Here is a 20,158-nt window from a genome sequence, read left to right on the forward strand (position 1 = left end):
ATTCACAGTTGGCTTCATTAGTTCTTTGAAATACACTGTTTTAGGCCAGTCAATAGATTACTCTTCCAGCACAGTGAAAATATAAAAATAAGGCTCATTTATTACCATTATTGTGCTTAATTTTTTCTCATCACTTAAAAAAAAGTTCCAATGGAAATATTATCAACCTGATATACTGGCTCACCTCTCAAAAATTTACAGCAGTTTTGTTTTTATTTCAGATTCCCAGCATGCACTGTGTTTTGCTTTTGTGAAGAAATTCTTGACCTCAGTAAATAAACTTTATAATTCTTCATAGATTTATGGTTTACCTATTCCAAAAAACCAGATAAGTTCAAATAGGTTCCAATAATATGGAAACTACTCACTCAATAAAGTAGACTTCTCCATTTTCAGTGAATGCCATTTCCAAGTTATCAGGCAGAGGGCCGAGACTGTCCACTGCGAGATCCGAGTGATGTACTGGTTGCTGCGGCAGCTCTGTCTTATGGCTATTGGAACTAGTGAGGTTGCTGTACAGAGGTGCTGCTTCTTTGGGGGTGTTGTGCTCGTCTTGTTCACTAGAATCTAAAAAGCAAATCAGCCTAACATTAAAAATCACAAATAAAAGTCTTGCAGTCTATCAGAAAACTAGATATGGGTCATGAGAAATCAGAGTTAACATTTTTGTTGATTGACTGTTCAACTTTCAAGTGTAAAAGTCCTATCTGGAAAGAACACATTTTCAAAATGCCACCTACATACAAAAATATCATTGAACTTTTCATGCAAGTTAACAAAACCAGATAACCACTGTAGTTTAAATGTATTGAAAAGCATTAGCAGTCTGATAGTTAACTCACAAGAGTAGCTCTGAAGTTGTAGATGATGCATTATATAGCCAGGTGTAATGAATTTCCTGCTTAACAAGTAGCACTGACTGGGTGTGAGAGGTTTTGCCATGATTTTCAGTGGCATAGCATTTTATCCAATGTGTGGTGATTACATGACATTCATTAATTCACTGGTATCCACAAAAAGATTTTGAGAGAAGTATGAGATTAATTAAGCCACACAAAAAAATCTTCAAAACAACACAAAGTGGACAAAAACCTTCCTTAATCTTTGATATATCTGGATTACAGAAATTATCCTTTTGTTAAACAGTTCCTTCAGAGAAATAAACATGGGGCACAAATAAAACTACCTTGCGACCTATTACAAAACAAAAATCACAAGTTTTGTCTTATTTACAAAGAGGTCAGATGAAATGCCTCTGTAATATGTAGCTTGGCCAATAGTATTGCAGGAAATTCCCCAATTTACACAAATAGACAACTGATTACTTCATTTAGAAGTATGATCTTATGGTATGCCACAGTGTAGTCTTACTGCCAAATCATTTTATAAGTTTTGACAAACAGATGTTCATGAAATATCCAACCTTTAGGAATGCTGACCTCAACATATCATCGACAGGAAAATAAGGAAGTACTAATATAGCATCTTCTCAAAACTATTTTGAAGCACATTCTGTTAGAGTGAATAACCTTAAAAGTCTTTTGTTTTGTATACAAAAACAGGAGCCATCTTGCAATCCGCAAGCTTCCACAAAGAAGAAAATGATTATTATTCTGCTGCATACTGTGTTGTTTGAGGAATGCAGACGTCCTGTGGAACTTTTAACTGCCACTCAAGTCATTGGAAGAGGCAAGAAAGGTGTCTGCTTGATATCTCATTCAGGATTATATAGACTACAATTCATATACACTGCACATGCAGAACCTTCAACAGAGGAAAACCTCCCAAGATGCATCATCGAAATGTAATTGACAAAATAAACCCTCAGCAAAATAGAGACATTAGGATTAAGTGACCAAAATCCTAGCTGAATATACAACAGTACAGCACAGTACAGGCCCTTCAGCCCACAATGTTGTGCTGACCTATATAAATCTATTCCAAGACCAATCTAACCTTTTCCTTCTACACAGCCCATAACCCCCCATTTTTCTTACATCCACGTGCCTATCTACAAATCTTTTAAATGTCCCTACTGTATCAGCCCCTACCACTACCCCCGGCAGTGCGTTCCAGGCACACACCACTCTGCGTGTGAAAAACCTACCTCTGACATCCTTAAACAGATGTTCTCTGGTATTGGCCATTGCTGCCCTGGGGAAAAGGTGCTGGCTGTCCACTCTATCTATGCCCCTCATAATCTTATACACCTCTATCAAGTCACATCTCACCCTCCATTGCTCTGAAGAGAAAATCCCTAGCTCACTCAACCTTTCCCCATAAGACATGACCTCTAATCCAGGCAGTATACTGGTAAATCTCTGTACCCTCTCTAAAGCTTCCACATCCTTCCTATAATGAGGAGGCCAGAACTGAACACAATACTCCAAGTGTGGTCTCACCAGAATTTTATAGAGCTGTAACATTACCTCATGACTTTTGAACTCAACCCCTCAACTAATGAAGGCCAACACACCATACACCACCTTAACCACCCTATCAACTTGCATGGCAACTTTGAGGGATCTTTGGACTTGAACCCCAAGATCTCCCTGTTCCTCGACACTGCTAAGAATCTCATCATTAACATTGTACACCCCTTTCAAATTCGATCTTCCAAAGTGTGTCACTTCACATTTTTCTGGATTGAACTCCATCTGTCACTTGTCCGCCCAACTCTGCATCCTATCTATATCCCATTGTAAGCCTCAATGATCTTCCACACTATCCACAACACCTCCAATCTTCATGCCATCTGCAAACTTACTAACCCACCCCTCCACTTCCTCATCCAAGTCATTTATAAAAATCACCAAAGGCAGGGGCCCCAGAACAGATCCCCGCAGAACACCACTAGTCACCATCCTCCAGGCAGGATACACTCCATCTACAACCACTCTCTTGCCTTCAGTAGGCAAGCCAATTCCGAATCCACACAGCCAAGTATCCACAGATCCCATGCCTCATGACCCTCTGGATGAGCCTACCATGGGGAACCTTGTCAAACGCCTTACTAAAATCCATATACACCACATCCAGTGCTCTACCTTCATCAATTTGTTTTGTCACCTCCTTGAAAAATCCAATTAGGCTCATGAGGGATGACCTGCCCCTCACAAAGCCATGCTGACTATCCCTAATAAGACTATGCTTCTCCAAATGCTTGTAAATCCTACCCCTAAAAATCCTTTCCAATAGTTTGCCCATCACTGACGCAAGACTCATTGGTCTATAATTCCCAGGATTATCCCTATTACCTTTCTTGAACAATGGAACAACATTTGCCACCCTCCAATCCTTTGGTGCCACTCTTGTGGTCAGGGAGGATGCAAAGATCATTGCCAACAGGCCAGCAATCTCTTCCCTTGCTTCCCATAGCAACCGGGGGTATATTGTGTCTGCCTCCGGGGACTTATCTACCCCAATATTTCTCAGAAACTCCAACACTACCTCTTTCTTAACCTCAACATGCTCCAGCACATTAGCTCGTTCTATGCTGACCTCATATTCATCAACGTCCTCTGCCTCCAGGCACATGTTTCCCCCTGTATCCTTGAGCAGTCCTATCCTTACTCTAGTCATCCTCCTGTTCTTCATGTACACGTAGAACACCTTGGGGTTTTCCTTAATCTTACTCACCAAGGCGTTCTCATGTCCCCTTCTAACTCTCCTAAGTCCCATCTTAAGCTCCTTCCTGGCTACCTTATAATCCTCAAGAGACCCGTCTGATTTTTGCTTCCTAAACCTTAACGATACTTCTTTCTTCCTCCTGACTAAATGTTCCACCTCTCCTGTCAACCATGGTTCCTTGACCCTACCATCCTTTGTCTCAGTGGACAAACCTATCCAGAACCCCATGCAAGTGGTCCCTAAACAACCGCATTTCTGCTGTGTATTTCCCTGAAACATCTGTTCCCAAACTACTCACCCAAGTTCTGCCTAATACCATTGTAATTAGCCCTCCCCCAAATGGATTGCAAGGAATTTTTAAAGAGGAAAATATGGAGAAATGAACAGCTTAGAAGAGGAACTTCATTTTGTGAGGCCTAATGCATTGAATACAGTTACCATTCTTGCGATAAAAAGAGATCAAGATTCACAAGGAAGTCAGAAGATTCTGAAGGTCAGGAGAAATAAACTGGTGCAGGAGATTCCAGCAGCAGCAACACCATAAAGAGCTTTAAATATGAACAATTATAATTTTCAAGAACAGTTGAGAGTTGGACTTGATTTGGGAATCAGATGGGGACAAGGGCAATTGGTTTTAGGTGAATTTATGGAGTTGGAGGAAGAGAGAATAGACAAAAGGATGTAGAACTCCTCAGGGCCCAAGGTGACCAGAGCACGTATAGAAAGTGATAAAAAGCACAACAGGGGCAGATGAGGAAACTGAGAAAGGGTAATCCTTGCTGAGCATATGGGGTCAGAAGTTTACTCAGGATTGTGATGGATGCCAAAACTGCCATCAGTCCAGTGGAATGGAGATGGTTGCTGAAAAGGGACTGCAGTCACTTGTAAGGGTTTGGAGCTTATGACAGGTGTTAAGTCAGACTGGAGCTTCAAGTTTTGGGATTAAAGTGAGGGTGAATGCTGAACAAGCAGGCTGCTGCATTGAGACAGTGTGGAGTGGGGTGCTGATACATGAAAAGCGGCATTGTGCCTCAGACGAGGTTGTCTGGCGTAAGGCTGCAGATGAAGGAAAGGTGGAGCTCAAGGTTAGATCCTTGGGGGAAACCAAGGAGATGACAGTGTATCAACAGCTCTACATTGGTTGAAGCTCATATCACTGAGTCAGAAATGTGCAGGCTACAATGCCATTACCTGTGTAATCTGTTTCCACCTTTTTAATCATTTTATATATCATGGTCGAGCCTGCAATATGCTTTAGCAATTGTATAGTAGATTTTAAAACCACACCATTACTCATAACCACTTCCCATCTTGTTCTAAATGAGCTAAACACCTTCTTCAGCATAGAGTCAATCATCTGTCACAGCAGTTTAGTTTTAAACATGTTGATGAGATCTCCTGGAAGCTGTCAGGTTACCTGTAAAACTGCTATTCATTTCAGGGTTTTCCTCATCATCTTCATTTTCTGGTTGCTCTATTCCAGCGTTTTGCATATCATTGTACGACTTGCTTCGTTTTGGGGTCGGCTTTGAGCCAGATTGAGAACCTCGCAAAGCATCACTGGTAATTACTTCCCTGCTGTACGGCTGGCTTGGAGGTTTGGGTGTTCCATAATAGTTACCTAGGTAACAGGTTCAAATTTACATGTTAAGTTGAGAAGCGCAGATAATTTCTTAAAAGCTGAGCTTCCATTCTTTTCCCCCTTCTCTGAACAGCTTTAAGAGTTGTATTCCTTCTTTCAATCAAAAGAACACCATCCGGGTCCAGCTATCAGTATCTGTGTGTGTTAAAAGGACTCTGCAATCATTCGCTCCATAATCTTTGCAGCCAACTAATTAAATGTGTGCATTGTTTTTACTGGTACTGCCATCATCTTGCACTTCATTTCTTCAGACAATACCTTGATCTGGATTTGACTGAGTGAGGCTTGGCACCAATACTCACCACCAAGCTTCCCCATTTCCCTCAATTTATCTTTGCCAGAATTAGAAGATTGATTCCACTGGCCTAGAAAATTCAGGAGCCAAATTATGATACCCTTTATATCGGCAGGGCTTGACAATGCCCAGAAAACTTTTCAGAAAGCCTTTAACAGTGGTAAAGCCCCGTCTCCACCTCTGTTGGCTGTCAAGATTCTACAAGATTATTGAATATATTAAACACATAAAAATATTAAAATTGAAATAAATAATATTTAAAATAACTAAAAGCAACCATAGCACTTAAATAATTGCATGTGTTAAGCAGAACAAATAATTTTTACATGTGTAATCCCTACATCCCTGCAATCTCCACTCAAGTGAATGACCTTGGATATCCTGTGCTAGGTCCATCATGGCACAGGAGCTGAATAAAAAATTCCCCAGCATAAACACTGGAGTCTCAGCAACATTATGCTCTGCCACTGGACAATGGGTCTGCAACAGCAGAGCACAGCCCAGAATTGGCCAGTGGAGCTTGGGCAGTAAACTCAGGACTCCTGAAACTTAACAGCACTGGTAATTGCAGAGAAGTACTAGCAGATCTAGCTAATATCCAGCAAAATGCATGCCAATATGTTTCTCTGAAATTCTGTTCTGGCAAAATCATTGAAACATGCCACATTAAACGCCTCTGCAAAAATTCACACATTTTTAAATTTATCAATGAAGGAGTCTATCAGCAAGAACTTACTGAAATATGACCTGGGTGCAAAGAATTTTAATTGCAAAGACTTTGAGCTCTCATCCATCTATCTAATGTTTGGAGTTTGATGCTTCTGGGGTTATTTCTTCATGCCATAAAATTGAAAACAAGCTGTGTATAGGGATAACTGCAGTTCTAACAGAAGCTTTTGTCGACAGTATTGTGATCTGTGGATTAGCCTTGTTTGGGTAGCAGGATCTTCAGAGAGGTTGCACCTACCACAACGTTTAGGAACACATTTTGATCTAATGCAATGTGAAAAAAAATGTCATAATACTGTGAAGTTGATATCAATTAGATGCTGGTCTAGAACTGAACATTTCCTTTGCACAAATAATGTCTGCTGGATAATAGTGGTTGGGGACGGGGCAAGGAAATGGGAGGGGGTGCAGGGAATGAGAGCACCATCTAGCTTATGCATAGTGCCACTGCTTTCAGGGAGTACAGATGGTGATTCTAACTGCTGAAGTTGGCAGCAGTTCAAACAAAGGTGGTAAAATAAAGGATGACATTCTCAGTGATCAATCTATCACCTTCAGGAGGTGGATGGCTAGGTTTATGAACCATGGCACTCGCTGTGTAAATACTGGCAGTGCCTTTTGGCAGAAAAGAAGGATGTACCTTCAGGACAAGTGCACTGCAGAAATTAAAGTCAGTCTGCAACCATGCTCACAGATTATATTCCAGGGCCTTCAAAGGTGAAGGAATTTGCAAGCATTAAATAATAGAATTGTCACATTCATTTACTAATCAGAGAGCTCTTTAACTAGATGAAGAATTATAACACAAAAACTATTAAAGAAATAAAAATATTGAAAAAATTATACCTATTACTTGGCAAAATAGAAAATTTCCAATCTCTTAAAAGAATAACAAATCATTAAAGAACGGTTCAAGCAAAAACATTGATTCTGTGTTATTCTGGGAGAAGAACAGAGAGTAAAGCACATTACCTTAGATTAAAAAAATATGAATACCTTTCTACCACCAGCCCTATCCCAACTTTTAATGTGCCTGAAAGGTTGACACCACAGCTCTTAAACTTGTTGACAAAACCTGCTGTCAGGAGTCGACATGTTTGGACAGATCTTCGAAAGAGATAAGCAGCAGCGAGAGCTTAAAAGGATGAGCTGTTCTATAATATAATAACTTCTCTCACATGAATCCAATAAACATACTTAAAGTATCAACAATTCTTATCCTAGAGAAAGAATGGGGCAAAGGCAGAGATGTCTTTGAGAAAGGAGAAGGAATAGATGCATCAGCTCACCCAGCCTAGTGAGCTAAATAGACAAACATCACGCACAGAAAGAGGTTGAGATATATACCAGGTACCTGATTTCCTCATTACCATTCATAGTCTCATCTCCTGGCTAACTGAGAATCTCCACTATAGGGAAAGGGTGGCCAGAGGAAAGGTTGTTTGGTTGGGGGATGCTGCAAGAGGAATTTGGAATGGGCTCCTTTTCCCCTTCCTGATGGAAGTATTCACACGTGAAGGTCGGCAACACCACTGTCAAATTTTATTCTATTCAGGAACAGGAATGGTTTTCAGCCAAAGTGTAATGCAGAGGAGGACTGCTGCACCCATAAGACCAGATGCTAGAACAAGTTGCTGCCTTCATGAGAGGACAGAAGAATACTTGGTCCCAATTGCTTACATTATGCAATTAGCAGCAGTTCTCAACCAGCTGCTGATTAAACACCTCAAGCATTGGAATGCAAAATCCAGTCACAATCCTCAGTAACCTCTATTTAAATTACTTGGAATGAAAGAATTAAAATATTGAGAATGAAAATATTTCCATTTCTGAATATGTTATTGCCAATGTACCATGTGTGTATTCTGCAAGTGCAGCATTTAAGGACAATTTATGTTTTTATAAGTTTTTCATTTGAGGTAGACTTTTCAGCCTTTCATTATGGAGATATTTTGATTTAATCTTAGGTGCTCAGCAAGCAGTGCACATTGTGCAGTGTGAGAATTGTGATCAGATTCCAACCAAGGTTTTGTCTCCCTTCCAACACCAACTATGTAGGTAGCATGGCATAACATGTGCCAGATCAGACTCCTATACACTACTCACCATCTACAAATGAAGTATTTTGATTTATAATTATAAATTCCAGATGATTATATTTGTGCAGGCGGATGATTTTGGATGGAACAGGAGTTCAATAGAATATGCCACACTTCAGGAGGATGAGCTTTTTCAGCTTACAAACGAGATGCCAATTATAATTGTTATTGCACATTAGCAACATATTTGTTCAATGACCAACTCCAGATGCTGTGTCATGTACCCTTAATTTTAAATGTTTTCTATCAGATCTGTCATACTCCAATTCAAATGCTGATTTGAAAGTACAACATCAAATTCCTGGAACTGTAGCCAGTATATTGCATACAAGTTATAAGAAACTCAGCCATATTGAGATGATTTTCCCCTTCATTCTTGGGCAGTAAAATCATGGAGCAGGTCAATGGAAATGAAAATTGGGCCATTGCTATGATATGTGGTCAATTTGCTCTGCCAACTTACAACACCAGCAGTAAAGGTACCCACAGTTTTGTCCATTGGTTGCTTCAAACGCATTTATGTTCCTCTCTTGAGATCCCAGTGAATGCATTTAGCGATTAGAGGCTGCTCTGGATGTTTTTGGCCTTGGATCTAGCACTTAATTAAAGTAAGCATTATGACAAACTGTGAAGTATGGCAAACCAGCATTTTTCCAACGGAAGTGCCAATGAAGTGATTTCATTTCAGACTTGGTCTTCTGCTGCTGCAGCAAGAAATGGAGTGTGCCAGATCACGGAAATTGCAAAATCCAGATGGCATAGCTATTTAATATTAGATTAAGAAAGCTGAATGTTTCCCTGTGCTGCAGGCTTGCGTGATGTGAAATTCAGGGCTGCAAATGCTGTGTTAAAGAGTCAAAATTGTTCCAGCTTCTTTGTGCTGTCTGTTTTTTTTCCATTCTACTGAACAATAGCTTGTAAAATGTGCACTTTTAGTACTTAGCCCAAATTAGGCCTGACGAAAGGTAAATTGAGGATTGTGGGAAAGAACAGAGAAACACCAGTAAGTAACAGGAGGTGCCAAACTCTCATTTCCAAAGATAATTAGAATGTCAAACCAATTTTCATGGCACCTGGGAAAAGTTTGATTCTACCTCTTCAGGGAACAAAAAAAAAGAAAAGCAGAGAGGTAAACAGGCCTGATTTACTTCAAAATTAATTAAATATGGGATTTTTTTTTTTACAGCTAGGTTTCAGCTAGCATTTCAGTTACTCATGTTACTCTGGACCTTCAATGCATTAATGAAATACAGGACTAGATAAATATTTATGACTAGCATTTAGCCAAAAGATGTTTCACTAAGCAGTCAGTGCAATAGGAAATGGCGAGCAAACTAGACATGGAGGAAGTCCTTTATTTACTGCCCACGTATGCATCTGAATAATATTAATTGGTACTGTGCAGTGAGACTGGAATGAATCAGCCCATGAACATTTTTAGGATGAAGTAAACACCTAATTAGTGAAGGACTGCTGCACGTTATTTAGTGTGCTGACATCAAATTCTTAGAACTTCCCACAGTGCAAGCATGCACCCTACATACAAATTCATTCCTTAAATTACATGAACCACTCATTTGGAAATTCATATTTTCAAATGTGATGTAGCTGTGTTCTGCTAAATAGCTAACCTGTCAATCATATTTTATAATCTCATAGCTCAAAATACCTGCTCTTCATAGAGCTACTGATGAAAAACCATATTTGTTTGGTGAAAAGGCAACTCACTGGTTCAAAAATGCAGAAATGACTTTGGAAAATAAAATAATGAGCATTTTTTGATAAATATATTCTAAAAAGGACTTCCAACTCAAGCCATAAAAGTGAGGTGATATTTTCAGAGTAAGTTTTGAAGCTAAAGGTAAGGTTCAACTTGCAGTGTGTGCTGATATGCAAAAGATAATTATTTAATTGTAAGACACTTACCTTCATACGTCCCAACTTCTAGAAGAGTGCCACTCTCCTCTAGGTCAACGAACTCCTTTACTGTGAGAAAATTGTAGTCAACACCAGGAACTTCACCGTCACGAGGTGGTCTCGTTGTGCCTTGAAGGGAAAGAATACATGAAATATGATTTTGCCAAGCATTTTCTGCAGGGGTACTTTTAAGAAAATTTTACTCTTTTACTTCTACCATTTCTTTGCTCTGACCTCACAGCAAAATAGCCAGGTACATTCATGTGACACTTTACTCTGTTCTGTTATTGTTTTTACCTGTACTACATCAATGCACTCTGTACTAACCCAATGTAACTGCACTGTGTAATGAATTGACCTGTACGATCGGTATGCAAGACAAGTTTTCACTGTACCTCGGTACAAGTGACAATAATAAACCAATACCAGTGGTCAGTCTCTTAGACTTCAGGAAGTGACATCAAGTGAATTGTGGAAAATAGAGAAGCAAAGGACTGCAGATGCTGGAATCTAGACAAAAAACATTATGATGCTGGAGGAACTCAGCAGGCCAGGCAGCATACGTGGAGAAAAGCAGGCGGTCAACATTTTGGGTCAGCACCCTTCTTCAGAATTGTGGAAAATACTCCATCCATCTCATACATGAGGATTTTAGTGAATCTCTTCTAATGTTATCTTTATTGCCCAACAAAATTGGGATTGATCCCCTCTTATGCCACTGCATTAAACTATAATGCAGTTTACCCTTACCTATGACTTTTACTTAAAAATGCTTTTTACATTAAACACAACTCTGCTATGATCGCTACTTCTAATTACTCTGATACTTATTATTTATTCCACTGTAGTTCACAGAAGTGAATCAAGCAATGCTTCTTTCCTGACTAGTCTAGAAAACTATTGATGCAAGAATCAATCTTGGTGCTTTCTCATCTGACCACAGAGACTCCTCAGTTTATTTTCAGGTGGTTACTTCATAGACAATACTGTTATTCTGTTGTTCTCAGATGAATATCTGAAGTGCCTTACAAATCTCTCAACTATCTTTAATCCACTGCCTGTATTACACAGAGATGATTATTTCTATTTCTGCTCCTTAACTCATTTTGAATGGATCTCAACACAATCACAAACTGTTCCTGTACTTTATTGGGACAGACAATCATTCAGTCTTGGAATATTACATTATTAGATTTCGCATTCTGAAACTGTGCAATGACTGATCAGCTGCTGCAAATGAAATCTACAAAAAAAACTTAATAAAATGCCAGTTTTGCAATCTCAGGGCAGCATGACCAGACTCCAAGGAAAGTCAGCACAAGAATTCCAAATGCAATATGATCCCTCAGGAGACTCCTGCATGTTGGTTGTTGATCAAATTTTAAGATTTTCAGCTTAATGTAGATAATATATACTTAATACTGATACTATATAACATTGATCGGACATATAATGCTTAGTCCTTGCTGAAAGCACAACATATTACTGAAACTACAGAATAAAGTTCGATATTCTGAAATTTTTGTATTTGTATTTTTTTAAAATTACTTTATACATTATTAATTTAAATTGTGAAACACTACAGAAAAAAAACGATTTTCTTTCCAACAATCAGATCATGTGTTTAGAAATACTAACAGTTTTCTTTAAAATAAACCTCTGCATTTATCTATCAACTAATGGATGTTCTTGATATAGTAAACTAGAAGAGAATATTCTTGGAAGTGCAGTCTGTGTGGAGAGGGCTTGGAGGAGGTGAGGAAATGGGGGAGGCGAGAAGTAAAAAAAATAGACTGGAAATGAAAGGCTGTTCTTCTGAATTATTAAATCTATTAGTTACGGGGAGATTTCATATGAAGATAAGGGAATGTCAAAAGAATTTAGTTCCACTAGGTTCATCCCCATTTTTCAAAATTATCATTGGCAACACTATTACTCACACATTCTTGGGTATTATCCATATTTATGAAAACAACTACAAGATATGATTCTGCAACAATGAAGCCTTGCTTACTTGATTAATCATGTACAATTGTGTCAACAGCACCCTAACAACAATAGAAAAGCCATTTTTGTGAGAACAGTTCTTCTTAAGGGGAGTATCCATCCCAGTGAGTGTGAAATCACTTTGCTTGCTTCTTGAAACATGCTGAATGATGAGGCAGACAATATGACCCGACTGTCTCAACTGACAAGATCCTCAATACTGATGTTGCCGTCAAAATGAGAGAAACATTTTGTGTTGGTAATGCCCACTATTTGGAGCTAGGGCAGCCATCTTGTTTATTTCACCATGCTGTTTTGACAGTAGCATGGCTATCTGTATTCTAAAAGAAATGCAAGCAAACCACCTTGTGATGGGTTGACTTTGCAATGAGATCTAAACCTAGCTAACTTCAATGCTCTGATCTTTCATCTGCACTGTTGACTCCTCCAGGACCTCACCTATGCCAGAACTGATTAAAAGTAACATTGAAAGTAAACACTTCTAAAATGACTTCATATGTTGCCATTTTCCATATATTCTAATGTTTTAATCCATAGCTGTGATCATAATCCAACAATGCTGATTTGTAGCTGTACTTAACAGGAAAAGGGAATGAAGCACAAAACTAGAATTCTGTACTGACATTCTTGAAAACTCTCACCACCATTTCGATTTAAAGGAAACAAATCTCAGTATTCTGATACTGCACAGAAATATAATTCTTTTTTTTTGCCAAGTTACTTCATTTCAACCTTTCAAGCACAAATTTAGATCTTACAGTTTTGCACCCCCAAATCTGATTACGGTCATTATCCTGGGTCATTTGTAGGTCAGGTACAGTGTTAAGTACCTAGTTAGATTATCAAGTCTGACACTAATTATTTTTGCCAAGGAAACGTGATTAGGTGTTGAGTAAGGGAAAGGAGCAAGAGATACAATTTATAAGAATACAAGATCTCTGAATAAGCTTGGAGCCGTATTGACAGGTCAGGCAAATGAACAGCCTTGCTCTTTTGTTTCTGTTTAAATGTCTGCCACATCCGAGTGTCAATGGAGAAAGAAATCAGGAATTATAAGAGTAATAATTCTTACCACTATGAGTTCATCTTTACTGAAGTTTAAGCTCACTGAGGACAAAGTGCACTAGACACAATTGAAATGCAGGTCCTTCTCTCATTGAGAGAAATGGTATTAATGTTTCCAAAGGCACTATCTAAAAACAAGCTATATTAAGTATTTGTCTGGAGCTTGCATACATGTGTGATGAATACTGCAAGTGTAGACCAAATCACTGTTATTAAGTGTTAATAAGCTTTGCATCCAAGGAGCAGAGGTTTGATGGTGTTGGAGTGATGTTGGGGTGGAGGGGAGAGGTGGTGGTTTCAGGGAAATAAAGCCAGACACAACAAATAAATAACCCCAAACTAAGCAAAACAGCAGGGAGACCAAAGCCACGCATGGTCTCTCTCTCTGTGCATACCCACTGTAGTCATGCTTGGTGCCCCAGAATTTGCAGGTTGCTCTTGAGAATGACAGTCTCGCATCTGATTGATTGTTCAGTTGCAAAATTCAATGAAGCTGAAAAGGAAGGCACATCAACCCTCAAGTAGAAGAACAATAAGCCTACAACTGGACACATGCCTGACAGGTTACGTAGTTTTCATAAAACCATCTGTGATTTCAGCAACGGCATTAACCCACATTTAGATCAGCCACATAGATTTTTTCATTTTGTAACATTCATAAGGTGTTGACTGAGGTTCTTTTGTTGTTACAATAGCATGAAATAGTATGGCTCACAGAGAAAGAGAAAGGTAATGGGATTAAAGGTAACTTCAGTGCAGATCATGGACCAAATAGTTCTAACACAGATTTAAGGTCTCCCTTTAAATCTTCTATTTTGGAACTAAAACAGATATCATTTTTTTATGAAAAAGGTGAGAAACTTCACAAGTTAATCGGATACTGACAATGACACAATTGGGAAGATTTGTTGAATGAAAGAAGAAATTTTTTGATGATACCAGAGCCAATCAAGGTCACAGGCCAGATCACAATCGTCTCTTCCCAGATTCATTTCATCCAGCCTCCAGTGGTCCAGAGGTCAGGTGAGGAAGCTACCTTTTAACCCTGCTGTTTTCAAGCCAGAGAGCAATAAATTCCTGGGAAGACCCTGCCTTTACTCACGTACTCACAAGGGAAATAGAAAAAGCTGAAATGTCTCCATTTTCCTCCCGATGGCAGGTAATTCAGGTTTCCCATCGTCTGAAAAGGTAAATTCTTTCTAGGGAGGGACTGTGGAGTAGGATGGCTTGTACAATTTCACTGTGAAATGCCTTACACTACTGAATCTCATTTAGCCCTTGTTTGCTAAAGTAATGTCTCCTTTACCAACTTGCATCAAAATTTTACTCATGCTGCTTTTCCCCACCTTTTCCATTTCTACAACATGAACTTCAAATAAAATAACCACATATCATGCAACTGATCTTTCTTTTATTGCCTTTTCCATAAAATACTTCCCTATAAAGCCAAAAGTTACTTTGTAAAAGTCAAATCAATCATACGGGTTCAATAACTTTTAGTGATGCCCTGAACAGAGCTTCAAACATGAGATCAGTTCTAAGCCTCTTTTTTCAAACCTTCAGATCAAAAAAAAACCAACCTATTTAACCATGGAATACCATGGATGCAGGGTTTCATGATTTCATAATATTTATATGTTGAAAATGGAGTCCATCGCCAGAATCACATGGAATAATATTGATTTGTGTGGCACACTCCACTGGTAGAAAGTCAACATGATAAGTGATTGAACCATCAGCATAGGTTGCACCAGTTTGTCATTCAGAGGGTTCCTGGGGAAATTCTCATTGGTAGATCTTGCACAGACTGGATATGTTTAATTGAAAGCATGTCAATTGCTGACTTAACTTTGGCCAAAACCTAATTGAATGGGCAAAGTTAGTCCATGATTGCTCAATCTGAGTGTGAACAAAACAAATTCAACGGTATGGAGAGAATTGTATTGTCAACCACATCCATTTACTTTAGCCCTTCAGTTACTATATTATATTTTTATGAATATTCCTATCACTCTTCCACTTTAAAATAAAACCTATTACATGATTGGAAGTTGTGCCTAAGTGAATGGAAGCAGAAGAGAAAATCCTTAATTATGTTGGAATGGTGCATTATACTTTAGAGGCTATAATTCCATTTTGTGGTTCTGATTAAATTAGACAAATATTTTCACTGGAAGTATTCCAATGCTTCAAATCCTTCATTCAGGTTGCAAATAATAGTTTCAGCCACCAGTCAAATGCATAACAGGGGCAAACCTCAATAAAAAAAAAGTGCATAGTGAAATGCACTGAAAAGTCACAATTATATCATTTATGGATTTTCAAGGGTTGGTACTATGATGTCTGGCAATCGTGGCTGTTTCAGTAATTATAAAATACAACAAATAAAACACAAATGGCTTAAATAACTGGGCACTTTCCCTTTATATTCCCATGGTTAGAACTTACATCTCATGAAAAATGTTATCTCAACCTGCATTGGACAAAGCATTTGCATTTTATGCTTACTTGAACAGTGCAGTATACGATTGCACAGATACAATGGAAAAGTAAATAAAATATTTGTAATCTATATTACAAGTGGCACATAGGTCAGATTAGGTTTGTTCATGAGTTCAGTAAAATGATGGAAATTTTATAAGAGGACCACTGCTGTCAATTACTCCGCACTTCAACAAAATGGTAGGTCACATGATAAGGAAGAGTTCAATTCCACAGACCTGAGGTCTTACATAATCAATTTGCAGTCTAGCAGAACCAAGCCAAGAAGTTGTGATAATAAGAAATGCAGAAAGATGACAGCAGTGACTTTTCTCTTTTGCAGGTTTCCCACCATTGTCTAATAGCACTCAATTTAGGGCAAAACAAAACAGGAAAACTCAAGGCGCTGGTCCTAGTGGTCAGCAATCTCAGAAATTGAGCTATCTGATTCCTTACTGGAGGACCAACAGGACAGAGCATGACTGACTTCAGCAAACAAAAGATGCCTGTCGCTTTAAATAGAAGCAAGCCATTGTTTTTATAGCCAAATGGTGACTAATATTCTGTCTATTGCACAGCTGCATATTTCTAATAATGCCAAACAGTGACATTCTGTCATGTTTTCCCATCATTCTGGACAGCAACAACTAAAAAGAAAGAAATTAAACTACTATACGGTAAGAATCATATGTGAATATAGGTTTTTTTTGCTAATATGTATATTAAGTCAGAGCTGCACTGATTAATAGCTTCCATTACAATATAACAGAAAACTTTAAGTCTGAAAGTTTCTTTACCTATTTTCCAGTATGTTTACCATGACACGCAATTATTAAAGCAGAACAGATGTACTATTACTTGGCCTTTACTTTAAAGCTCAAATGCACGTATACAAATGAGAGACAAAAGCATAAAACTGGACTCCATGGCTATGTGATTAAATTGAAGAAATATCAGCCAACCCAAATTCTTGATTATTATGGTCAAATTTGACTAATTTTTTCAAACCTAAGTGAAATACTTGGTTTCAACAATTAGCAGTTAACCTTTGAGACTTGGCCTCAAATCAAGAGACAAAAAAAAGATTCTTCTGCTCTCATAAAAGGCAATCTCTTAAATGATTCCAGAGATTCTTCTTCTACTGCACATGGGAAGTCTAATTCACACTGATTCCATTAAAGTATGTTTCCTCACTATCAGCTGTCATGATATCATGCCTTAGTGTGAAGTTAAATTCTGAATGTACCTCTTGCAAACAACTGCCAAAAAAAAGAGGAATGTTGCATTTGGAGTGACATAGGAACAGAACCTCTACCAGCTAGAAGGACAAGAGCAGCAAAGCATGGGAACACCACCACCTGGAAGTTACCTTCCAAGCCAAACACCATCCTGACTTGGAAATATATCATCGTTCCTTCACTGGGTCAAAATCCTGGAACTCTCTCCTAATTATCGGTATACTCATACCTTAAAGACTGCAGCAGTTCACAAAGGCCAGCTCACCATCACTTTCTCAAAGACAAGTAGGTATGGGCAATTAAATGCTGGCTCAGCCTGCAAAGCCCACATTCCTTGAATGAATAAATAAAAAGAGGAATTATATATCTTGGCATTTGGATCCTTTCAGGATCACATTTAATGAAGACAAAGTCTGACAAAAACATTAGTTAACGTTTGAAATATTACTGTTGTTCTCTTACAATGGCATATTATTTTTCCTCACCAGCTGTGAGTGGGTATACTAGTTGGTTGCTATAAAAGCAAAATAACTGTCAGAATTAAGTGCTAAATTGATCTCTCCGCAGAATGTACTTGATTGCAGTTGATTGCTCATTTTGTACTCGTATGTGTGTGTGGAGATAGATAGATAGATAGATAGATAGATAGATAGATAGATAGATAGATAGATAGATAGATAGATAGATAGATAGATAGATAGATAGATAGATAGATAGATAGATAGATAGATAGATAGATAGATAGATAGATAGATAGATAGATAGATAGATAGATAGATAGATAGATAGATAGATAAAAAATATAGCAGTAAACAAGATGCGTTCTTTGATTTAACATGTTTCCAGCCTCTTGTCTGTCTGCTCTGGAATCTTGGCCTCTCTTGTTTCTCTCCACCACTTTCTGACACAGCAGAACAGAGATCAACTGGGGTCAAATCCAACATCTGCTAAAACAAGATAGCTGAGGCAGTAACTATCTGCATAATACTAATGGAGGTCGCATTTAGTGTGCCAGCTAAATAATGTAAATTTAAATAGAAGTCAAAATGCTTATTTAAATTCCAACTATTTGAAAAGCAGAATAAAATTTTCCATCCCATGCAGACAAATCCGTGCAAAATGCTCACCCTCAACTTAGTAGAGCCAAAAGTCCATGGCGTAGGCGGGCTCTAATATCTCTGCCTTGTCACCTTGTGCAATTATGTGAAAGAAGCTCATTTTGAGCTACTGCGGCAAATGTTCTCTCGTGACGTTCCTCTCAAAAATCTGCTACCAACCAATTCAGCAGTGACAGAGAGACCACGTTGCCCAACAGCAAGTTGCAATGCCTGTCACCCAAGGCTGTTTCTTTTACCACTTTCAATTCAATTAGATGCACCGATGTTGAGCAGAAGCTGGAGGGAACATACTGTTGCCAGCTGTAGATTGGGTGGCTTCAACAATTCAGTGTGCTACATTGAGAAGGTCCTCCTCGAGGGAGGAGCAGGTGGTGGCATTTTGAATACAGCAGGGGGCAGCACTTTCCTAAAGGCACAAAGCTGTATTTTAAGAAGAGTGACTTTTTTTTAAAAAGAGAATTTTTAACTTTACATGATTTAGGCTGCTCACCTTGCAAGACTCAGACCTAATAATGCACTTTGGGCATTTTGACCCAGAATAAATACAATTTGCCTTCAACCTTGATAAGAATCCTTTCATGGATTGACATTCTACACCCAGCTAAAACTTTAGAGATGATAACTTTTTATTTTAATTGGATTCCTACTGGTGATAAGGGCAGCTGGAATTGAGGTGAGACTTTCTGTCCAATGAATTTTTAAACAATATTTGAGATATAAGCAACTGTATTTCTACCCCAATACGATATTATACTGAGGAACTTTAGAGAAGAAAAAGAAAACAAATGGTGTGGAGATGCCCATTGAGAACGCTCTAGTTACTGGTACTGCATTAAAATTTGAGACTATTACCCTGGCTATGAAAGGTGCTGTGTTAAATGCTCTGTGGAATTAAGATTCACTATTGGCACCACTCTACCAACACTGGGATCTAAGAAGCATGAAAATTAAAGATTCTTTGTCAAATGCAATTCTTGGCTCTTCAGCTCAGAAATACTGGCCACCCCAACAATCAATTGTCAAGAGAATTCCTACGATAATGTAAAACATTTATCTTAAAAAAGCCTTTGTTGATTTCTTTCTCTAAAAATATTGCGACTTGAAAGCTCAAGCATAGAAAATAAAGAAATATTAATACATTCTATTGTTTGAATAAAATATTATCTCCAGAAACAGCAGAATGTGAAACATTTCCTGGTAGCATTTACATTTTGGTTTATGAATGATCATCTTGTTCTGATCCATTATGTTCTGTGAAGCACCTTGGGATTTCTTTTACTGTGTTAAAGTTACAATAACATACAATTAGTGGTGCAGTTATTTGAAGAATGGATCTTGGGAACAGGAAGAGGCCATTCAGGTTTCTGCATTTATTCTGAACTTCAATTAGATTCTGGTTGATCTACATCCCGCCTCTATTTTTACCAACTTTGGTTCTTGATTTCAGCAGTCTGAATCTTCAATTAGCCAAGCAGTGACTACTTTTTGGGCTCATTCCAGATTTGTGCTAGGCCCTCTGTATGAAGAAAAGCTCCGTGATGACAATATCTGCCTCTAAATTCAAAAAGTCAAATCCACCTTTTCCGTATTTCCCCACTTGAAGAAATAGTCCTGCTCTTTACAGCATGTGTCTCAGCCAGCTTCACCACACAGATTTGGCCACCTTTGATCTTGTGTAGTGAAGGAAGCTCACACATTGTCTGTGAATCCTGATTTGGAACTTCGTGCCTTTCTACTGCAGCAAAAGGGAAAAACAAGGTGTGATTTTACAACACCCAATTCCTCACACAAGTTTTGGGGGAGGAGGGGAGCAGGGAGAAATAATAAACAAGTGTCCCACATTTCCTTCCTGCCTGTCCCCTGCTCACAACTGCTCAAACCAGAAGGGTGAAGCAAAGTTTGACTAATAGTGAAACCATATAGCAAGGATGTGTCCG

The 20,158-nt window shown here is 38.4% G+C and overlaps 1 protein-coding gene across 1 annotated transcript in view; it reads right to left on the reverse strand.

The window, feature by feature from the left end:
• The window catches only part of magi1b (membrane associated guanylate kinase, WW and PDZ domain containing 1b), a 344,503-nt gene that overhangs the window by 89,993 nt on the left and 234,352 nt on the right, over positions 1-20,158 (reverse strand). Inside the window, exons 4-6 of the mRNA XM_052017630.1 lie at positions 10,322-10,441; positions 5,048-5,251; positions 369-567 (exon numbers count right to left, since the gene is read on the reverse strand). Coding sequence (XP_051873590.1) covers positions 369-567; positions 5,048-5,251; positions 10,322-10,441 — 523 coding nt within the window. The remainder of the gene's footprint in view (positions 1-368; positions 568-5,047; positions 5,252-10,321; positions 10,442-20,158) is intronic.

The sequence above is a fragment of the Pristis pectinata genome, chromosome 6 (assembly GCF_009764475.1).
Source record: "Pristis pectinata isolate sPriPec2 chromosome 6, sPriPec2.1.pri, whole genome shotgun sequence".
Lineage (NCBI taxonomy): Eukaryota > Metazoa > Chordata > Chondrichthyes > Rhinopristiformes > Pristidae > Pristis > Pristis pectinata.